The sequence below is a fragment of the Ahaetulla prasina genome, chromosome 14, assembly GCF_028640845.1.
Source record: "Ahaetulla prasina isolate Xishuangbanna chromosome 14, ASM2864084v1, whole genome shotgun sequence".
Classification (NCBI taxonomy): Eukaryota; Metazoa; Chordata; class Lepidosauria; order Squamata; family Colubridae; genus Ahaetulla; species Ahaetulla prasina.
Window position 1 is genome coordinate 4,196,978 of NC_080552.1, and position 18,895 is coordinate 4,215,872.

Here is an 18,895-nt window from a genome sequence, read left to right on the forward strand (position 1 = left end):
GGAGGCTGACATTCGGCCCTCCTGCAACAAGGACGTCAGTCCTAAAAGGAAAAAAGAGAAGTTAGGGTTTGTCAGGATATTTTTTATAGAATTGTGCTATCTTTTCCGACGCACGAACATCTTCTTTGTTCACCCATTCAGCTTGGGATAACGGGAAGTGTTTCCAAGCAATAAGATATTGAATTTTATTTCTATGTTTTCTTGAATCTAAAATTTCTTTTATTTCAAAGTGTTGTTCGCCCTCTATGAGAATTGGTATAGGAGGGGGTGTACGGTTAGGACGGAAAGTAGATGTGTGTTCAGGTTTCAGCAAGCTCACATGGAAAACGGGGTGAATTCTCCTAAGTGTTTTTGGTAAATCTAGTTGTACTGTCACGGGGTTGATGATTTTTACTATGGAGAAAGGTCCCACATATTTGGGTCCAAGTTTCTTAGATTTCTGAGTGGTTTGAAGATATTTGGTGGTTTCCTTATCGCCCACTTGATATTTGTTCTCAGGGGACCTTTTTTTATCTGCTTGTTTTTTATGTGCACGGTGAGCGTCGTCGATCGCCTTGCGCGTCATTTTCCATGTGCTTTGTATTTGATCTATCCATTCTGACAAAGAGGAAACAGTAGTTTCTTCCTTTGGGAGTTCCGAGATAGGAACAAAATCTTGACCTGAAGCTATTTTAAAGGAGTAAATCCTGCTACTATGAATTGAGTTGTTGTAGGCAACTTCAGCAAAAGGTAAGAGGTCTGCCCAATTGTCTTGCTGGTAGTTAACATAACATCGTAGATATTGTTCTAGTACAGAGTTGACGTTCACAGCTTCCATTAGTTTGGGGATGATGGGAGGAGCTTAATCCTTGGGCGGAGCCAATGAGTCGTAAAATTCTTTCCAAAATTGAGAAGTGAATTGAACTCCTCGATCTGAAATGATGCGATCAGGAACTCCGTGGAGTCTATAAATGTGTTGTACAAACAACTTTGCTAGAGTCTTTGAGGAGGGTATTTTGAACATGGAATAAAATGGACTTGTTTGGAGAAAAGGTCAGTCACAACCCATATAACAGTATTGCCTGAACTTTCAGGTAATTCCACTATGAAATCCATGGATATTTCTTTCCATGGGGTTCCTGGCCTGGCTACCGCTTGAAGTAGTCCAGGAGGTTTTCCCGAGGCCTTTTGGATGATGCAAATAGGGCAACTTGCTACATATGCTTGAATGTCTTTTTTAAGACTTGGCCACCAAAATTGTCTTTTAAGAAGATGCAAAGTTTTCACAAATCCAAAATGTCCTGCCATTTTGGCATCATGGCATCGTTGTAGGATGGTTTCTCTGAGTGATAGAGGAACATACAGTTTTGTTCCAATCCAAGCTAGTCCATCACGGAGTGTGCATTCATGGGAATGCGCTAAGTACCAGTCATCGGTGTTTAAAGCTTCTTTAAACGACTTGGTCAGTTCATCTGGGAGTGAGGGTTCAGCTTTGGAGTGGCTTCTAGTTATTGCTGGGGCTGCCAACTGTTGCACAGGAAGTATTGGTCGAACCACCTCGGAGCGAGTGCAATTGTATTGGGGCAAACGTGAGAGAGCATCGGCTAAGAAGTTTTTCCCTCCAGGAATGTAATGTAAAGTGAAATTAAAGCGGTTAAAATATTGAGCCCAGCGGGCTTGTTTAGGTGAAAGTTTTCTAGGAGTCTTTAGGGCTTCTAGATTTTTGTGATCAGTCCAAACTTCAAAAGGATGATTTGAATCCTCTAAGAATTGTCTCCACGTTCGTAGAGCCCAATGAACTGCAAATAGCCCATCATCTTTCAGTTTCAGTCAATTTTCGAGAAGTGAAAGCACAGGGTTGTAGTTTACCATCAGCATTGTTTTGGAGTAAAACGGCTCCGACTGCTACATCACTGGCATCAGCTTGTATTACAAAAGGAACATCCATGTCAGGGTGTTTTAAAATAGGTTCGGCGGCAAAGAGTCGTTTCAATTTTTCAAAAGCTGCCTGACATTCCATTGTCCATTCGAGAGGTAATGATGGTTTGGGTTTCGTGTCTCCTTTAGTTTTCAAGAGGTTGGTGATTGGTAAAGCAATTTGAGCAAAGGAGGGGATGAATTGACGATAGAAATTTGCGAATCCTAAAAAACTTTGCAGTTGCTTGCGTGTGCGTGGGGGGGCCCATTCCAAGACAGCTTTCACTTTTTCTGGATCCATTTCTAACCCATCAGCTGAAATGCGATACCCTAAGTAGTCTATTTTGGTTTGATGGAAATCACATTTGGATAGCTTGCAATATAGTTCTGCAGATAATAACTTTTTGAGAACAGCTCTTACTAGTTTAATATGTTCTTCCATTGTTTCGGTATAGATAAGTATGTCGTCAAGGTAGACAAGAACTCCTTTGAACAAATGCTGATGGAGTATTTCATTTATTAGTTGCATAAAAACTGCGGGCGCCCCCTGCAGTCCAAAGGGTAGTACTCGAAACTGGAAACATCCTAGTGGACAGTTGAAAGCGGTTTTCCATTCATCCCCCTCCTTTATACGAACTCTGTAGTAGGCTTCTCGCAGGTCCAGTTTGGTGAAGAACTTTCCCTTCGCTAAATGTGCTAACATATCTTTCATGAGTGGCATGGGGTATATGTTTTCGGCGCACACCGCGTTTAAATTCCTATAGTCAACTATAAGACGAAAGGAGCCATCTTTCTTTTCCCGAAACATCACTGGCGCAGCCACGCGAGGTCTAGCCGGTTGGATAAAACCCCGCTCTAGGTTTTTGTCTATGAATTTACGTAGTTCCCCCAATTCCTTTTGGGTCATGGGATAAGCTTTTGGTTTTGGAAGCTTTACCCCCGGAAGGATGTCTATGGCACAGTCAATAGGCCTATGGGGAGGAAGTATGTTTGATGCTTTCTCACTAAAGACTTCTCGCAAGTCCCAGTATTCCTTGGGTATTCTCTCCTCCCCGTCTATCCGTTCGATCATTGCCCCCAACGTATCCTGGTGCATGGCCACGGTAGATCCCTTCTTGGGTTCCCCCTTTTCCCCTTTTAATGTTTTGGAACGGAAACGTAGGACTCCTGTTCTCCAGTTAATATGGGGGTTCCATTTCCGCAACCATGACAGGCCTAGCAACAGGGGTTGGTCCATTCCTGGGGCTACTATGAAGTTCAGAATTTCGCGGTGGTCTCCTATTATCATTTCTATGGGTTCTGTTACGAAATGGGCGGGTCCTCCCCCTGCCACAGAGCCATCCAACTGGGCAAACGCTATGGGCCTACTTAGGGTTCTCAATCTTAGTTCCATTTTTTCTACTAGTTCGGGACTGACCATACATCTAGTGCATCCAGAATCGAGTAGTGCTAGCAGTTCCCCCTTATTACCCGAAGAGGGTACATGTAGATTGACTGGAATGTCCAAGGGGCCCCGTGCCCAACTCACCAGAAGGTCTTCATCAGACTCTGATGTGGTTTTGCTGTCGCCAGTATCGGTCGACGCCGCCATCCTCCTTGATGGTGTGCCCTTCTTGGCAACGCCTCCCCCACTTTTGCCGGTTTACGCGCCTTAGCCGCTGGTTTCACTGGTTCCTTTTCACCACCAGAGGTCGCGCTTGGTATCAACTTAACCCTACAGTCGGCTGCTCGGTGGCCTTCTTTTCCACATCTGTAGCACGCAGACAAACGTGGTCTTCCTCCCTCCAATCTAGGGACGTCCCTATAGGTGCCTCCTGGAGAACGGTCAAGGGATGGCCCTCCAGTGCGCTGTCTTCTGCCACGGTCCTTCACTAGCTCGATTTCCATCTCTGCTGCCAGGGTGTACCAGCCATACAGCGTAGTTGGAGAGGCTCGTGCTCGACACAGTTCGTAGAGATCTCCATTCAGACCATCTTTGAAAATGTCCACAAGGGTCACCTCCGACCACCCTCTCATCAAGGGAACTAAATCACTGAACTCCTGGTTATAATCAGCCACCGGTCTCCTCCCTTGCCTGATGGTTTTCATTCGACCTTTGGCCTTTTGCTCTGCCAGGGGGTCCTCAAACCTCCTCCTCAGTGCAGTCATAAAATGCTCGTAGTTTTGCAGTAAGGGGGAGTGGTTGGTATATAACGGTCAAATTGTGGGTCACAGCTCTCACTTGTGCTGCCTGTGACCAATAATCTTCCCCCCAGTCTATCATGTGGTCATTCACTTTCGCCAGGAACAGTCCCAACTCCTTAGCATTTCCATCAAATTTCTCTGATATGGGGAATTTTGGCTTTTCCTTCCTCGCAGCCTTGCTTGGTCAGCAGGTGGCGCGTGGCCCCCATCCAATTCAGCTTCCTCTGGGGAGAGGGTTCCCGGCTCTGGCTCTTTAGAAATCTCACCGCCCTGGGAATCACCTCTAGCTGGCCCCTTTGTATTATCTTCCTCCTCTTCTCCCTCCCACCTGGAGGACCGAATAGGGGATTCATACTTTTGGCGAGCTGCTTGCCTTACTTTCACTTCACAGAAAAGACGCAAGGCTTCCTCCAACTGGAGTTTGTCCCTTATCTCTTGTTCTGCTTCCGAAAGTCTTTCTTTTTCTTTTTTCTTTTTTCTTTTAGTTACTCCAGAGGGAAGCTCTTCGGTGCTTGGTTTCCACCCTTCCTCTTCCAGCTTTAATTGCTCTGCCCACCGAGCTCTGCAATCTTCCAGCTCAAGGTTAAAAGTGTCAGCAGAAATTCCTCCGGACGCCTCCCCCAGCTCAGCCGGCAGCTGGCCTTCCATCACATTTGGTTTTTCTCCCCCCCCGGTATTGCGATTGCAATCCTGGTTGGTAGACATGATGATGAGATCCAACTTAATGTCAGGCTACCTCCAATTATAATTAGGAAAGAATTCACCTTGACTTCATTTGGAATAAAGAAAAGTACTTTTACTATTTACAGTCTTGATAGCAGCCAAGCTAAATTGGATCTGAGACAAAATATGGCTAACATATCATATCCCCCCAATTGTCCCTCCTCCTCCAGGAGGTCAGGCTGGTCTGGGCCAATGCCAGCTCCTTCTCGGCCCCTCGTGGTAATCTTCTTCCACAGGTCTCTAGTTGTCAGTCATCTTAGGAATGCAGTGTCTGTTAGAAAAGCCCGCGCTAATAACACTCAGTCGTTAATCACCCCTCCCCCACTGTTATGTCAGCCGACACTCTTAATAGGCTCCTTTCCCTTACCCTGTACAGTGGTATGATACATCTCATTTCCTTAATAGTTTTATAATACAGAAATAAACATTTCACAATCTATCTACTGATATAATCATTCAAAAGTATACGAAGATTGGAGTGGAGGCTGACAGCCTGTTCCTAATGCACGCATGAGAAGAGCTGCCAGAAGGCAAGAGCAGCTCAAGCAGAGAGGACAACTTGGGAGTAGGGCCAAGAGATGATTGGCCCCTCCCAGAAGGCTTAAAACAGACCAGCACCGGCGTTTGAGCTTTGCCAGAAAACAACGTTGTAGCTGCATCTTCTGCTTTGTCTACGTCTTTGTTTTTGTGGCTTCTGGACGTTTGCCAGGAAGGACCTTTGGCAGTTGGACCAAGGTTTGTGAGATAACTGAGGAATTTGTGTTGGGAGGCATTTGTTTTACTTTGAGTTAAACGACACTGGGAATGAAGTAATTCCCAGCTGTTCGAATAAAGTTTTTTTTTCCCCATGGACTAAGTTTATTACTACCTACTTTGGCCTGGGTCACAACACAGACATCTAAAATGTTACTCCTTGTTCTTGTTTCTTAAACGAATGCATATAATTATTTCTTTCTATGACATAATGATTTCTGGCCATTGTAAAAAATGTTTTATGAAGCATTATTCTCATGACACCCTGAACACAACACAACGAGATCCAGTAAATTTTTAATACCATGTTTTCTTGAAACAAGCCATAACTTCAGATTTACTGGATTTTGTTTTTTAACTTATTGCAGTTTCCCATCGTTTGGTTCTTAGCTCTAGATACGTTTTAGGAATTTAGGAACTTCCCTTTATAAAAATGATGTTGGGCTGAACATCGGGCGGGGAAGCAGGTTGATTTGCAGATGTTGTTTTGTGTGTTTATGAATGAAACTTCTCTTTTGTTTGTTACCAGAAGCAGCTTTTATGACGTTCCATTGTGGGACTAGATTATGAGTGCCAACAAGAATACCCGCTACAATCGTTTCTCCAACAGTAACACTCCAACAGTAACACTTCCAGAAAACACAAACGGGGTAAGACAGTGCGGTTTGATGGCCATCTCACCTGACATCCTGGAGTTTTCTCCCAACTGCCATCCTTGCCATTCTTGTTTTCAACCCATTTAGGATGGAAAGTAACACGTTCTCTCTCTGTTGCAGACAAGAATGGAAACTACTTTTGGACCTACGTATTCCGCTGTGACCACCATCAACAAAGGTTGGGACTGAATAATACTTGCTCTGTCTAATCTGTGTAAAATTATAAGGTAGTTTACAGAATGAATAAATCTTGGCTTCTTAGCCTCCTCTGAAGATCCAGTAACTTGTTTGTCAGGTGAAAGCTCCAGTCCGAGTTTCATAAAATTCAGAGTTGAATTTCATAAACGCTTCATGATCGCTTCATGATCGCCCAACATACGTAGGAGCCGAAAATAGATTTCACGCGACTATAGGAAGTAAGAGTTCCCCTCTAATCAGCCTACATGAAGAATACTGAATAGTTGTTGGGATCATATTTAAGGACATCAGTTATTACTAGTAGATCCATAGAATAATGAACATGATAGATCAATTGAAAACTGTAGTTGATTTCTGGCAATTCGATTAGGGAAAACGGGATTGTGATTGACAAGTATTGTACCTAAAAGTATGGCAGTCAAAAGATGTTGCCAGTTTTTTTGTGACAGAACTGAAAACAATAGGTGGAATTGTATGAGAACCAAATTTGGGTTAAGCATCAGAAGAAACATTTTTCCTATAATATTTCACGTTTTTATTAGTTTATCAAAATATAAAATACAAAGAATTTTTAAAAAGTAATAGGAAATTAGGAGGGGGGAGGGAAAAAGAGAAAATATTATGTAAAATGGGAAAGGAAAAGGCAGCGATTTCCAACTCTCTTTAGCACAGTAGAAAATAATAACATTATAACCTCAACTTTTTATTTTTACACTACAGAATATGCTAGCCATTCCTATAGCCACAAGGCTATCTAATCAGCAAAAAAAAACACCAAAGTTTTGTTTTGTTTTTCATCGGAAGCACAAAATCCGGAAACGATTTCCAAATAGAAACAAAATTAAATATATCCTCTTCTTTGGATAAAAGAGTCAATTTGACCCTCTCTCTGCTTCTCCTTCCTGTGGGGAATAGTATATGCTTCTGTTTACTCATTAATCTTTATAAACTCTCATAATTTATATTAAAAGAATTCCCTATATTATTTCAATTTTTTTTTAATCCTATAGGGAGAACCAGGGGGTCCTCGAAACGTGCTCTGAGAGCTGCCATAAATTGATCATAGTTTCTTAACAATGGGGGATTTTCATTGTGAAGAGTCACCATCCAATCAGACGCCACCCCTTCAAAAGCTCTGGTCACACATCTCTCAGAAAGAAAATCCTCTCCCCAGTCTTGCATATGGTTCCAAACTTGAGCCAGGAAGCACCCAAGCCCTTTGGGATCCCCACCATATTTTCCAGGCAATGGAGGAATTGTAGGATTTTTCTGCGTCTCTCCCAAACAGGTAGCCGCTTCAGTTCCCCCCTGGCCACGCTCATCTCATCCCTTTCCAGAGAATCTCTGGGCAGGCAATTCATACCTTTCATGAGCTCTTCGACTCTCAGAGGCTTCTCTCAGCAGCTGCACCACTTGGGCAATTAGGAGGTCTTCCTTCTGTTTTTCCTGCCAGGTGAGGGTCCCTCCTCAGCGTCTGATCATTGTCACTCCAGGCGGGGCTTCCCAGCCAAGCTGTGTTTGAGTGAGAAAGATTCTAGCAGCTCCCATTTCTTCCTGGTCGCTGCCTTGGTCAGACATTCTTTTCTCAGCCCCCACGGTGTAGTTCCTGGATGGTTGATGGGTGAGCTTGCTTAATGTCGGGTATGCCTCCTTTCAATACTCGAAGAAAGAAAAACCCCAACTCCATTGCTTGTAGAGAAAGGTACTTTTACTGAGTATGAACTGAAAGCAACAAAATGAAAGCAAGCTGTGAGGCAATAGGCGTGATTAACACAAAGAAGACTTAAGCATTAAGCCCTCCTCCCTGTACGTCCAGTCAATCTTGTCCAATCCAGGTGCCTCTCAGATGACACATGGGGTGCCTCGTCAGATGGTTCCGTCCCTCCGGTAAGGACTTTTAAGTTTCGTTTAAGTCCCAGGCACTTAAACGAAAGTGAGACACTTTCTTCTGAGACACGTTTCATTCTTCCTTCAGGATGCAGACTCTCCTCCCCCCCATCACTACGACAGCCGCAGCATGCTATACCTAAAGCAGGGATATACAACCCACTACAAGAACACAGCAATAAAGCAATTAACTCCTAGCAAAAAAACAATAAACTGGAGCGGAGGCTGACAACACTTTTTCTAATTTTGTTATTTTAAACTTTAAAATTACTCCAATATTATATGTAAAGGGGGGGAAATCCTTCATTTTAAACCCAAAACTACGTTAAAGCTTTGGTTATTCGGGTTTTCTCCCGCGTAAAATTGGAAGTGTCTTGGCGACGTTTCGACGAAGTCTCATTCGTCATCTTCAGGCTTTAGCTTCGTGCTTCTGGGAAAACAAATATATATATATATCTCACCAATAAAAATCCAATTAATTGTGATTAGCTCATTGGATTTAAATCTCTCCCTCAAGTTTATCCTCCCTCTTTTTCTTCTCTTATTTTCAAATTTGATCAATAATATTTTACGAAATTTGGGAATTATACAACATTACATAGAAGAACAGAAAACATGCATTTACAAACTCATTTTATAAATACAAAACTACTTTAGGGCTTTCTTTCAATACCAATATCAAACCTATAAAAATCCATCCTAACTAATTAAGTCATTAAATTTAATCACTCCCTCCAGTTTATCTTCATAAAAATAAAGTCTTTTTCTTCTCAGGAGTGTCTATCTCTTTTCTTCAAGAACTTTTCAGCCTTATTAATATTCATAAAAAGAGTTCCAAAGTTGTAGATTAACTTGGAACACTTCCTCGTAGAATAAAGTCTTCTTTTCTAAGATTTTTTTATTTTATTTATTTATTTATCAAATTTTTATACCGCCCTTCTCCCGAAGGACTCAGGGCGGTGTACAGCCTAAATAAGACACAATATATATACAATTAAAATCAAAATTTAAAATAAAGCATATTACAAAAAGGCCAATGTATAAAAATTTAAATTTCAAATTTAAAAAATTTAAAACCCAATTTAAAATGTTAAAAAACCATTATGCCAGTCCAGCTTGAATAAATATGTTTTTAGCTCACGGCGAAAGGTCCGATGTCTATCATATCTTTTTTTTTTCTCCAAAAATTCTCAACCTTGTTAGTATCCATGAAGAAAAAATCCCAAACTTGACCTCTTAAAAATTCTGAATTTGCTTGGCACTCTTGTTTCAATTGCACTGGGAGGGATATATTCAAATCATCATCATAATAAAAGCTGGTGTCAGATTTATATTCCAAAATTACAGTTTTTTCATTGTCCTGTGTTTGTAGAGCTGTCACAGCGGGTTGATAATTTTCTACACCTAATTGTGTCTCTTGTACATTTTTAATGTCATCTGCATGATTTGTATTTTTAGCCCTTAGCCGATTTATGGTATAAATAATAGTAACTGTAAAAATAAAACAAAGCTATACAAAGAAGTAAACTCTAATCTTCTTTACAGTAGTTACAAATGAATTTATTATCTGGCGTCCCTCTTTCAAGTGACATTATGTGGTTCCCTTTTCCCCGTATTCAACGTTTTTAAATCGGCACATTGAGAAATCAAAAATTCATATTTTTTCCATGTTGTCCACAAGAGTTTTCCAGTCTTTTATAAAAGTACTTATTCTTTTATTCCTCATCGAACAAATTAATTTTGCCATTTCTATGAGTTCTGCCATCTTTGCAGTCTATTCCTCTTGTAAGCATTTTCCATCTTTATTCGTATAGTATCCTCACTGAAGTTACCATATATAATCTTCCATGATCCTTGTCTAATTGGCTATTTGTAAGTCCCAATTAAAAAAAGTTTTGGGTTTATTTGAATATCAGTCTTCTAGAGATCCTTTATTATTCCGAGATATGGAGTCCTTGGTGCTCTCTGAACTTGGGGATTTTCTTGCAGACATTGCTTGCTCCCATTCCCTGCTAGCACTGATGAGACTACCTGGTTTGGTAATGAAATGCCTGCGAGACTCAATCACACTCAGGGAACACCAAGAACCCCACAGTTCAACCCTGAGCTACAAATATTCAATTCTGAGATGGTTATATTTTAAGTGACGGCTCAGTTTGCGAACACAAGCAAACATGAAGTTCATAGCGGATGTAAATGAAGTAAATAAAATGCATAAATAATATATTGCTGTAGAGAGCAGAGGTTCAATTAGCTACTTATCTCTTACGACATTCATTTTAATTCCTTCCTACCATTGTTTTGTTTTTGTTTTTTTATGTTCAGTGTTTTCTGACCATGGAGAAATTAACTTTTGTTTTTGCTAACCCTTATGTAGTGATTTTTCACACACTTGTGCACAGACACTGCTTTTTGTTGCCATAGGAATTGGTTTTCAGGAGATAAATTTAAAATAAAGGCCTAGTTGGAGGATAGAATTATTGATGGAAAAGTCTCTTCATTTTAAAGCTCTTTTTTTAAAAAAATTGTTCTGTTCCATCCTCAGCAGATTTGGAGGGGAAGTGTGGAGTTTTATTAATTTCTTTTTTCCTGGATATGTTTTTCAAAGCGGCTCAGAGATTTAAGGGAATCTTGTTATGTTGCAGAATGTCTCACCTCTCTCTCCTGATTCTCCTCTTAGCAGATGGAAGCAGTTCATACAAACAACATCGCCCGACACCCTCCTCCTCAAGTACGCTTCCCTTTGCCTCCCGAGACGAGGATGACAGCATGGTAGGTGCTTTGAGGAGAAGAGAGATGGCAAGGTTGGGAATGGAGCCCTCTGTACTTTCTCTGACTCAGTTGCAGGTCCCAAATTCCAGTCTGCTTCCCCTCCCCCCCCCCTCAATCTGTTGAGATTTCTCCCTTCACAGAATGTGGAATCAATATAGGAATAAATCTATGTGAAAGTTCTGTTAAAGGTTCTTAATTCTCCCAATTATTAACGCAGCTTGTTTATTTATTTATTTTATTTTTATTTTATTAGATTTTTATACCGCCCTTCTCCCGAAGGACTCAGCCAATTTAATTTTTTTTTTTCCTCATGGAAAAAAAAAAATGTTTAATTTATAAATACAGCTCTCAAAAGAAATAGAAACGGTCCTTTTTAATGACAGTGGCCTTCAAAATAATGGGGGGGCAGGAGGGAGGGATGCATTTTTTTTGCAGCCGGATTCTTAACACCAGAAAAAACGGCGGTGCAAATTGACAACCCTGCACCAACACAAACGCCGGGCCCCGTTCTCCCGATACCAACACAACAAAACTTGGTAGATTATTTTGTGTCACACACCAGGGTGTGGTTGTCCCCTTTGGGGACAAAGGGGGGGAAAAAATCCATTTGTTGGCTTCAACTGAAATGGTTTCATGGTGGATTGCAGGCCAAGGCCTCAAAATGCAAAATGCAAGTTTGTTTTCTGGTCTTTACATCCAGCTTGTTATTTCCCAATTTCCTTACATTAGCCCAGGGGTCTGCAAACTTGGCTCTTTTAAGACTTGTGGACTTCAAGTCTTTTGCTGGCTGAGGAACTCTGGGAGTTGAAGTCCACAAGTCTTAAAAGAGCCAAGTTTGCAGACCCCTGCATTAGCCCGTAAGGTTTTAATCCTAGCCAAAATGACAGTTTCTTCTTCCCTTAGAGAAGCTGAAAGCAAACTCTTTGAATACAGGTAGTCCTCGACTTATGACCACAACTGAGCCCAGAATTTCTGTTGCTAAGCAAGACAATTGTTAAGTGAGTTTTGCTCCATTTTATGATCTTTCTTGCCACATTTGTAAAGTGAATCACTGCAGTTGTTAAATCAGTAACATGGCTGTTAAGCGAATCTGGTTTCCCTGTTGACTTTACTTGTCAGAAGGTCGTAAAAGGTGATCACATGACCCCAGGACACTGCAACCGTCATAAATGTGAGTCAGTTGCCAAGCATCTGAATTTTGATCACATGTCCATGGTGATGCTGCAGTGGTTGTAAGTGTGAAAACAGTCAAATGTCACTTTTTTCAATGTTGTAACTTTGAATGGTCACTAAATGAATTGTTGTAAGTCGGGGACTACATGTACTGTCATATTTTGAGCTTTTTCACCAGTTCAGCTAGTCGTTTTCAGAAATTTCACAATTTCAGAAGCACAATATAATACGGTGAAAATTATGTTTTTTGTGGTTGGTGCTTTTAGCAAGCTGAATAATAGCAATCACTCTGAATTAATGAGGGTTAAAGTACATGTTGAGTTTGAGCTAATTGAAAAAACAATGGCTTATTTAATATGGCTTCACTCCATAAATCTTAATTTGGGGCCTAAATATATTCCATTATACTATCCTTGGAGATGCTGTTGAAGGATTAATTGGTTCAAAATGAAAATGAATTTATGAATAAAGAAAGAAAGCTCCACAGTGCCTTTCATCTGCCCTCTTTTTATTAAGTACTGCTATTTGCCTTTAAAGGGTAGGATAGGACAGGATATTTTTTATTGTCCAAGTGTCATTGGGCACACAAGGAATTTGTCTCTGGTGCGGAAGCTGTCAGTATACATGCAAAACAACCACATGATATAATTATAAGATATCAATAGGAAAAGGTAACAGGAAAGATAAGAACGATAACACTAATACAGTCCTGGTCCTGTTACATGGATAAATATTCTTAGACATAAAACAGTAGCGTGATATTTAGGTGTTCAGCAGAGGGATATCATGGGGGAATAAATTGTCTTTGTGTGTAATTGTTTTGACATGCAATGTCCTGTAAGGGTGTCTTGATGGGAGGAGTTGAAACAGTTCATGTCCAGAATGTGAAGGGTCTGTAGATATTTTCTCAGCCCTCTTTCTGGTTCCTGCATTGTACAGTTCCTCAATGGAAGGCAGGCTGGCTGGCTGCAATTGTATTTTCTGCTGTCCTAATTATCTGTTGAAGTCTGTGCCTGTCCAGTTTGGTTGCTGTACCAAACCAGACAGACAAGCTGAAAGAAAGCAAGAAATCAAAGCTACCAGGGCTACGAGGCTGATCCTGGGTCTTGATTCCTGCTTTTGATTCTCTGCCAGCTGGCTGGAAAGCCAGAGGAGTGCTTACTAGGGGCAGGACCTTCTTGGTTGCAGCCCAGCTCCCTTCCAGGAGACCCCAGGACCAAGAAAAGGCTTAGCATTTTAGAGAAGTTACTGTTTCATGTATTTATTTTCATTTTGGTGTGCATGTGCACATCATATGGTAGATGGGGCAGTTATAAAAGTTTGATAAATGAGTAAAAAAATTTAAAAAAAATTCAATTTATATGCCACCTCTACTCAAATGATGTTCAAGTAAGCTAATAATTTCTCTTAAAATTGAAACGCTAACATGTATCAAAATTAATGCTAAAATTGATCAACAATAGCAATAACATAAATAGCTATAATATAGCAATAGCATAAAAACGTAAAAATTCAAGTAGAAAAAATAGGGACCATCTTTGGTGGGAAGGGAACAGCGTTCCGTGCTCCTTTGGCGTTGAGTCATGCCGGCCACATGACCATGGAGACGTCTTCGGACAGTGCTGGCTCTTCGGCTTTGAAACGGAGATGAGCACCGCCCCCTAGAGTCGGCAACGACTAGCACGTATGTGCAAGGGGAACCTTTACCTTTACCTTTTTAACAATAGCACTTAGACTTATATACCACTTTACAGCCCTCTCTAAGTGGTTTACAGAGCCAACCTCTTGCCCCCAACAATCTAGGTCCTCATTTTATCCACATCAGAAGGATGGAAGGCTGAGTCAACCTTGAGTCAATCAGGATCGAACTGCTGGCAGTCAGCAGAGTTAGCCTGCAATACTGCATTCTAACCACTGTGCACCATGGATGGATAGAAGGAAGGAAGGAAGGAAGGGGAAAGGAAAAAGGGAGAGCAATAGCAATAACCCTTAGACTATACTACTTCACAGTGCTTTATAGCCCTCTCTAAGCAGTTTACAGAGTTAGCACATTGCCCTCAACAATTTGGGTCCTCATTTTATCCACCTTGAAAGGAAGGCTGAGTCAACCTTGAATTGTTCAGAATCAAACTGCTGGCAGTCGGCAGAGTCAGCCTGCAATACTGCATTCTAACCATTGCGCCACCATGGCTCATAATAATAATAGGCTGGATTAAAGAGATGTATCTTTACAAATGTTCTAAATGCGAGAGCGTGGGGATCAAAGAGAGCATCTTCTCTCAGCATCTAGGAGGGAGAAAGGCCTTCTCAGCTGGTGCCTGAGCTATAAATCTCTGGGAGAGCCTGCCTGGAGATTTGTAGGTTCCTGGAGTATTAAACCACTGAGGGTTTTGAAGGCCAATATTAGCATCTTTAGTCATGATGTTTGAACCACTGGCAATCCCTGAGTCAAGGTTCCGACTAATGCAGAGGTCTCCAACCTTGGCAACTTTTAAGACTTGTGGACTTCAACTCCCAGAATTCTCTGGGAGTTGAAGTCCACAAGTCTTAAAGTTGCCAGGGTTGGAGACTCTTGGACTAATGACCCCAACCAATTCAGCACTCCGAGACTCAGTTTCTTCAAAGAACTGCTTTATTGGGTACATCATTTTGGCATGAATGAACTTAAACCCAGCTCTATTTCCCGCGTTTTCAGTATAGTTTAATGTTAGATATCCCCCTCCCTCCCCAGTGTCCCAGGTCACCTTGTCCAATGAGGTGCTCTGGCGTCTCCTTGGCAACCAGTTCCAGCCTTGGGCCACCCACCTGTTGGGATGATCTTGGTTCCCATGAGATAGTAGGTTGTTTTGTTTTGTTCCACTCCATTCCTTTCCCCCGTCCCCGGAGATTGTGTGGCAACTTGGGAAACGGAAGATGGCTGTGGCGGGCTTGATCTGTTTCAAAGGTGACCCCCCCCCCCTGCAGATCTTCAGCCCAAGAATCCGGGGATGCCCACCTCTTGCACTAAATCACTGCCAATTACAGTCTCCCAGCACTGCCTTCTGGGCACAGGCAAATAGAAAAGGCCGGAAGCATCGCAGAACTGTTGTTGTCTCTGCACCCCTCAAGCCGGGGCCCCTGTCAGAAAGTGACTTGGAAAGTGAGGGGGAAGGGTCATCAGGACTTACCTCTGGAGCACCGGCTCCCCTGGCTCAGCTCCAGGAGCCAGAGGCAGGCCAGGTGGAGGAGATAACGAGGCCTCCATCCCCTGATTCTTTGCCCCCCCCCCGGCTACGCCTCCAAATCCGGCTGATGGCAATCAGGCCTGGCAGGACCCTAGGTTTCATAGGCAGGAGAGGCGGGAACCACAGAAGCAAGGGTGGGGCAGGCCTAGGAAGTGCTAAGTCATGGAGCCACACCCCACGGGATACAAAAGCAGCAAGGGCTGCTATACCACTTTGTGGCAAGCAAATCAACTGCTTAACTAGAGCTGAAGTACTGTTTGTTCCTGGTTGACTCATCGGCATCAAGAGAGATAACTGAGACACTTGGCAGACGCTCGCTAGTTTGCTGCCAGAAGCTGATAGTTGCCGGTTAATTAAGTCATCGCTTGGACTGAGGCGAGGGGGACTGAACAACTGTGGTTTGAGTGCCTCCCCCTGCCTTGAAGATCCCAAAGGGGTTCCAGGCATTTTGTCAGGATAATGATAGCAGCCTCAGTAATGGTAGTCCTCAACTTACGACCGTTCGTTTAGCGACCGTTTGAAGTTACAACGGCACTGGAAAAAGTCACTTACGACCGCTTTTCACACCTATGGCCTTTGCAGCATCCCCGTGGTCATGAAATCCAAATTTGGAAGCTCGGCAACTGCCTGATATTTATGATGGTTGCAGTCTCCCAGGGTCACGCGGTCCTCTTTTTCGGCCTTCTAACAAAGCAAAGGCAACGGGGAACGAGATTCACTGAACAACCGTGTTACTAACCTAACAACTGCCGTGATTCGCTTAACAAATCCGGCAAAAAAGGTTGCAAAACGAGGCAAAAGAAATGTCTCGCTTAGCAACAGAAATTTTAGGCTCAGATGTGGTCATAAGTTGAGAACTACCTGTCTTGGCTCAAATTCACAATTCTTGCAAGCCATTGAAACTTTTTTAAGTTTTAACTTCTAAGTTTCCAGGGCTTTCCAGAATTGGTAGCATCCAGATTACTTTGGAACTGCCAGGCCTTCCTGATTGCTTTTGTGTGACTTTTTTTTTTTTGAGAGTGACCTATAATGACCCGGCCCTCAAGTCAAGAGGAGACTTCTTAATAGATTTCCTGGAACTGCCTTTTACAGTGCGTGGGATGTAAAATACATCTCATCTATGAGGAAGCATCCCTTAACTGTCAGGCTGGTCCTTATCCTGCCTGATTTAATCATTGCAAGAACGGCAAATCCAGATCAGCTACTTAACAATAAAATGAAACTCGTATCCAAAAGCAGGAGAATGCCCGACACCTATTACTGTTTGGCCTGGAATGTCACCAGGGTGAGATGCAGGAAAGCCTCTCTTGAGTTCCCTGCTATAAGCTGCCTGCTGACAGGCTCCTTTCTCACCCTCCGCAAAGAAACCGCATGTTCTGAACTTCCCTTTCCCTCTCTTCCTTTGGGAAAGTACATCATGGGAGCCATGAAGAGGCCAGGACATGGACAACTCGCGTGTCCCTTCTGTTTAAAAGTTATGGCTGCCAGGTTCCCCCCCCACCGTTTTTTTAAACTTGGCTTTTTGTGGCTCCTTCTCTACGGCGCAACTTTTATCGCTGCTCTTCTTATTCCTGGGTCAGTCCCGTGTTCGTACAGATGCTGTGGCCTTCCTTCCCTGGATGAGAACCTGAGAGGTGGCCGTTCTGTTCGCAGCTCCCTTGCTGAGCCAGTCCCAGAGAGCCTGCAGCCAGGACAAGCCGGGTGATTGGCGGGCATGGTGCCCAGCTGGCTCTTCCACCCCCCAAACAGGAAGCCACAGAGCAGAACCCCGACCGAATTGAATAGGAGGAAGTCTCCAGCCATCTACGCAAAGCAAATTGGCAGAAGTGTGTTCGTGTGTGTGTGTGTGTGAAAAAGAGAGGCAGAAGTAGAGGCAGCCTAACCGCAAGTGCTCTTAGGAACAGCAGAGGCCATGAGAGCAAAGTGTGGTAGGTTTTTGGTGAAGGATCATAGCCGAGAACCAGCATTTCTGGTCAGAAGCCTGGTTGAGCATCGGGAAGTTCCATGTTGGGAAGGTGAGCTTTTTATGTATCTGCCTCAGGCAGAAATCGGTCTGGGGAGCTTTTGCAACACCCTGTCTTGAGATTTGTCAAGCTTTTACCGATGATTTAACGGTTAAGTGAAGGGCTGGTATTGCCCAAGAAGTGTAAGGGTTTCCGAGGGCTAAACTTTGCAGGCCGCTGTGAAAAGCAAAAGTAACTTCTTTGCAGGGCAAGTGAATGTGCTTTGTCTGCCCCCGAGGCCTCCCTCCGTTTAACCTGTGGTTTATTTCTTGTTTTGAAAAAATGCAGAGAGGCTTGCAAAAGGAATTTGGTGGTCACACTGTTCCTTTGTGTGCTGGTTGGCCCTTGCCCGCCACAGGTCAAACAGCCACTTGGAACAGAACCTGGCAGAAATATGTTGAATTTTGTTCAGAAAGGCTGCCATTAGGAACGGCCTCCTGGAATCCCCCATAATCCTGGTTCTGAAAACACTTGTTGTAAGTTGTTGGTTGTGGCTGCTGTGCTATTTTATCTTAAATAAGTGACCGATTCATATCTCTCCCTCCCTCCCTCTCTCTTTCTCTCTCCAGCCGCCAATCACCCGTCGATCTGATTCTGCCATCTCCATTCGGTCGTTGCATTCGGAGTCCAACATGTCCCTGCGCTCAACGTTCTCTCTCCATGAGGAAGAGGAGGAGCCAGTAGGTATTTGGGGGCCGGGGGGCAGAATTTCCCATAATACATGATGTGGAACAAGCCTATACATTTTTTTTTCCTATTAACTACCAAAGTGGAAAGCTCTTTGTATTGCAGGAATTTCATTTTTTCTTTTCACAAAGGACCCTTTGGTGACAACTATTAAGACAATAAACCTTCTGCCACCCCCCAAACAACAGAAGGAAAACTTCCTAATAAATAATTGCTGTGTTGAAAAGAAAAGCTCAGAGAAACCTAAACCCAAGAGAGATGTGGCTCCCTGATACAGCAGCTGATGAGTTTGCTGTCTAAGGCTTCCTTGGTCCGTATTAGACCCGTTGTTCTGTCCCCCTTCGCCTCCGTCCGAGTGATGGCATAATTAGCCGGCACTATCAGCTCTGGCAGCAAAATAGCGAGTATATGCCAAGTGTCTCTGTTATCTCCCTCGACCCCGATGAGTCACCTAGGAACAAACTTCAGCTCTAAGTTAAGCAGTTAATTTGCCTGCTACAAAGAGGCACAGCAACTCTTGCTGCTTTTATATCCTGTGGGGTGTGGCTCCATGACTCAGCACTTCCTAGGCCTGCCCCACCCCTGCTTCTGTTGTTCCCGCCTCTCCTGCCTACGAAACCTAGGGTCCAGCCAGGCCTGATTGCCATCAGTTGGGTCTGGAGGCATGGCCTGTGGGGGGAAAGAGTCAGGGGACGGAGGCCTCGTTATCTCTTATTTATTTATTTTTTATTTTATTAAA

The 18,895-nt window shown here is 43.0% G+C and overlaps 1 protein-coding gene across 6 annotated transcripts in view; it reads left to right on the forward strand.

Moving 5' to 3' along the window:
• TRAF7 (TNF receptor associated factor 7) overlaps nt 1-18,895 on the forward strand; it is a 75,669-nt gene that overhangs the window by 8,867 nt on the left and 47,907 nt on the right. For 2 of the 6 annotated variants that reach the window (XR_009152078.1, XM_058157049.1), the window contains exons 2-5: nt 6,086-6,206; nt 6,333-6,390; nt 10,978-11,069; nt 18,039-18,149. Coding sequence is in view for 5 of the 6 variants with exons in the window: in XM_058157049.1 (XP_058013032.1) it covers nt 6,123-6,206; nt 6,333-6,390; nt 10,978-11,069; nt 18,039-18,149 (345 nt within the window). In the remaining variant the exon portion in view is untranslated. Of the gene's footprint in view, nt 1-5,349; nt 5,539-6,085; nt 6,207-6,332; nt 6,391-10,977; nt 11,070-17,312; nt 17,482-18,038; nt 18,150-18,895 lie in introns of those variants that run through there. The other 4 variants (XM_058157051.1, XM_058157052.1, XM_058157050.1 and 1 more) reach the window with 4 other exon arrangements.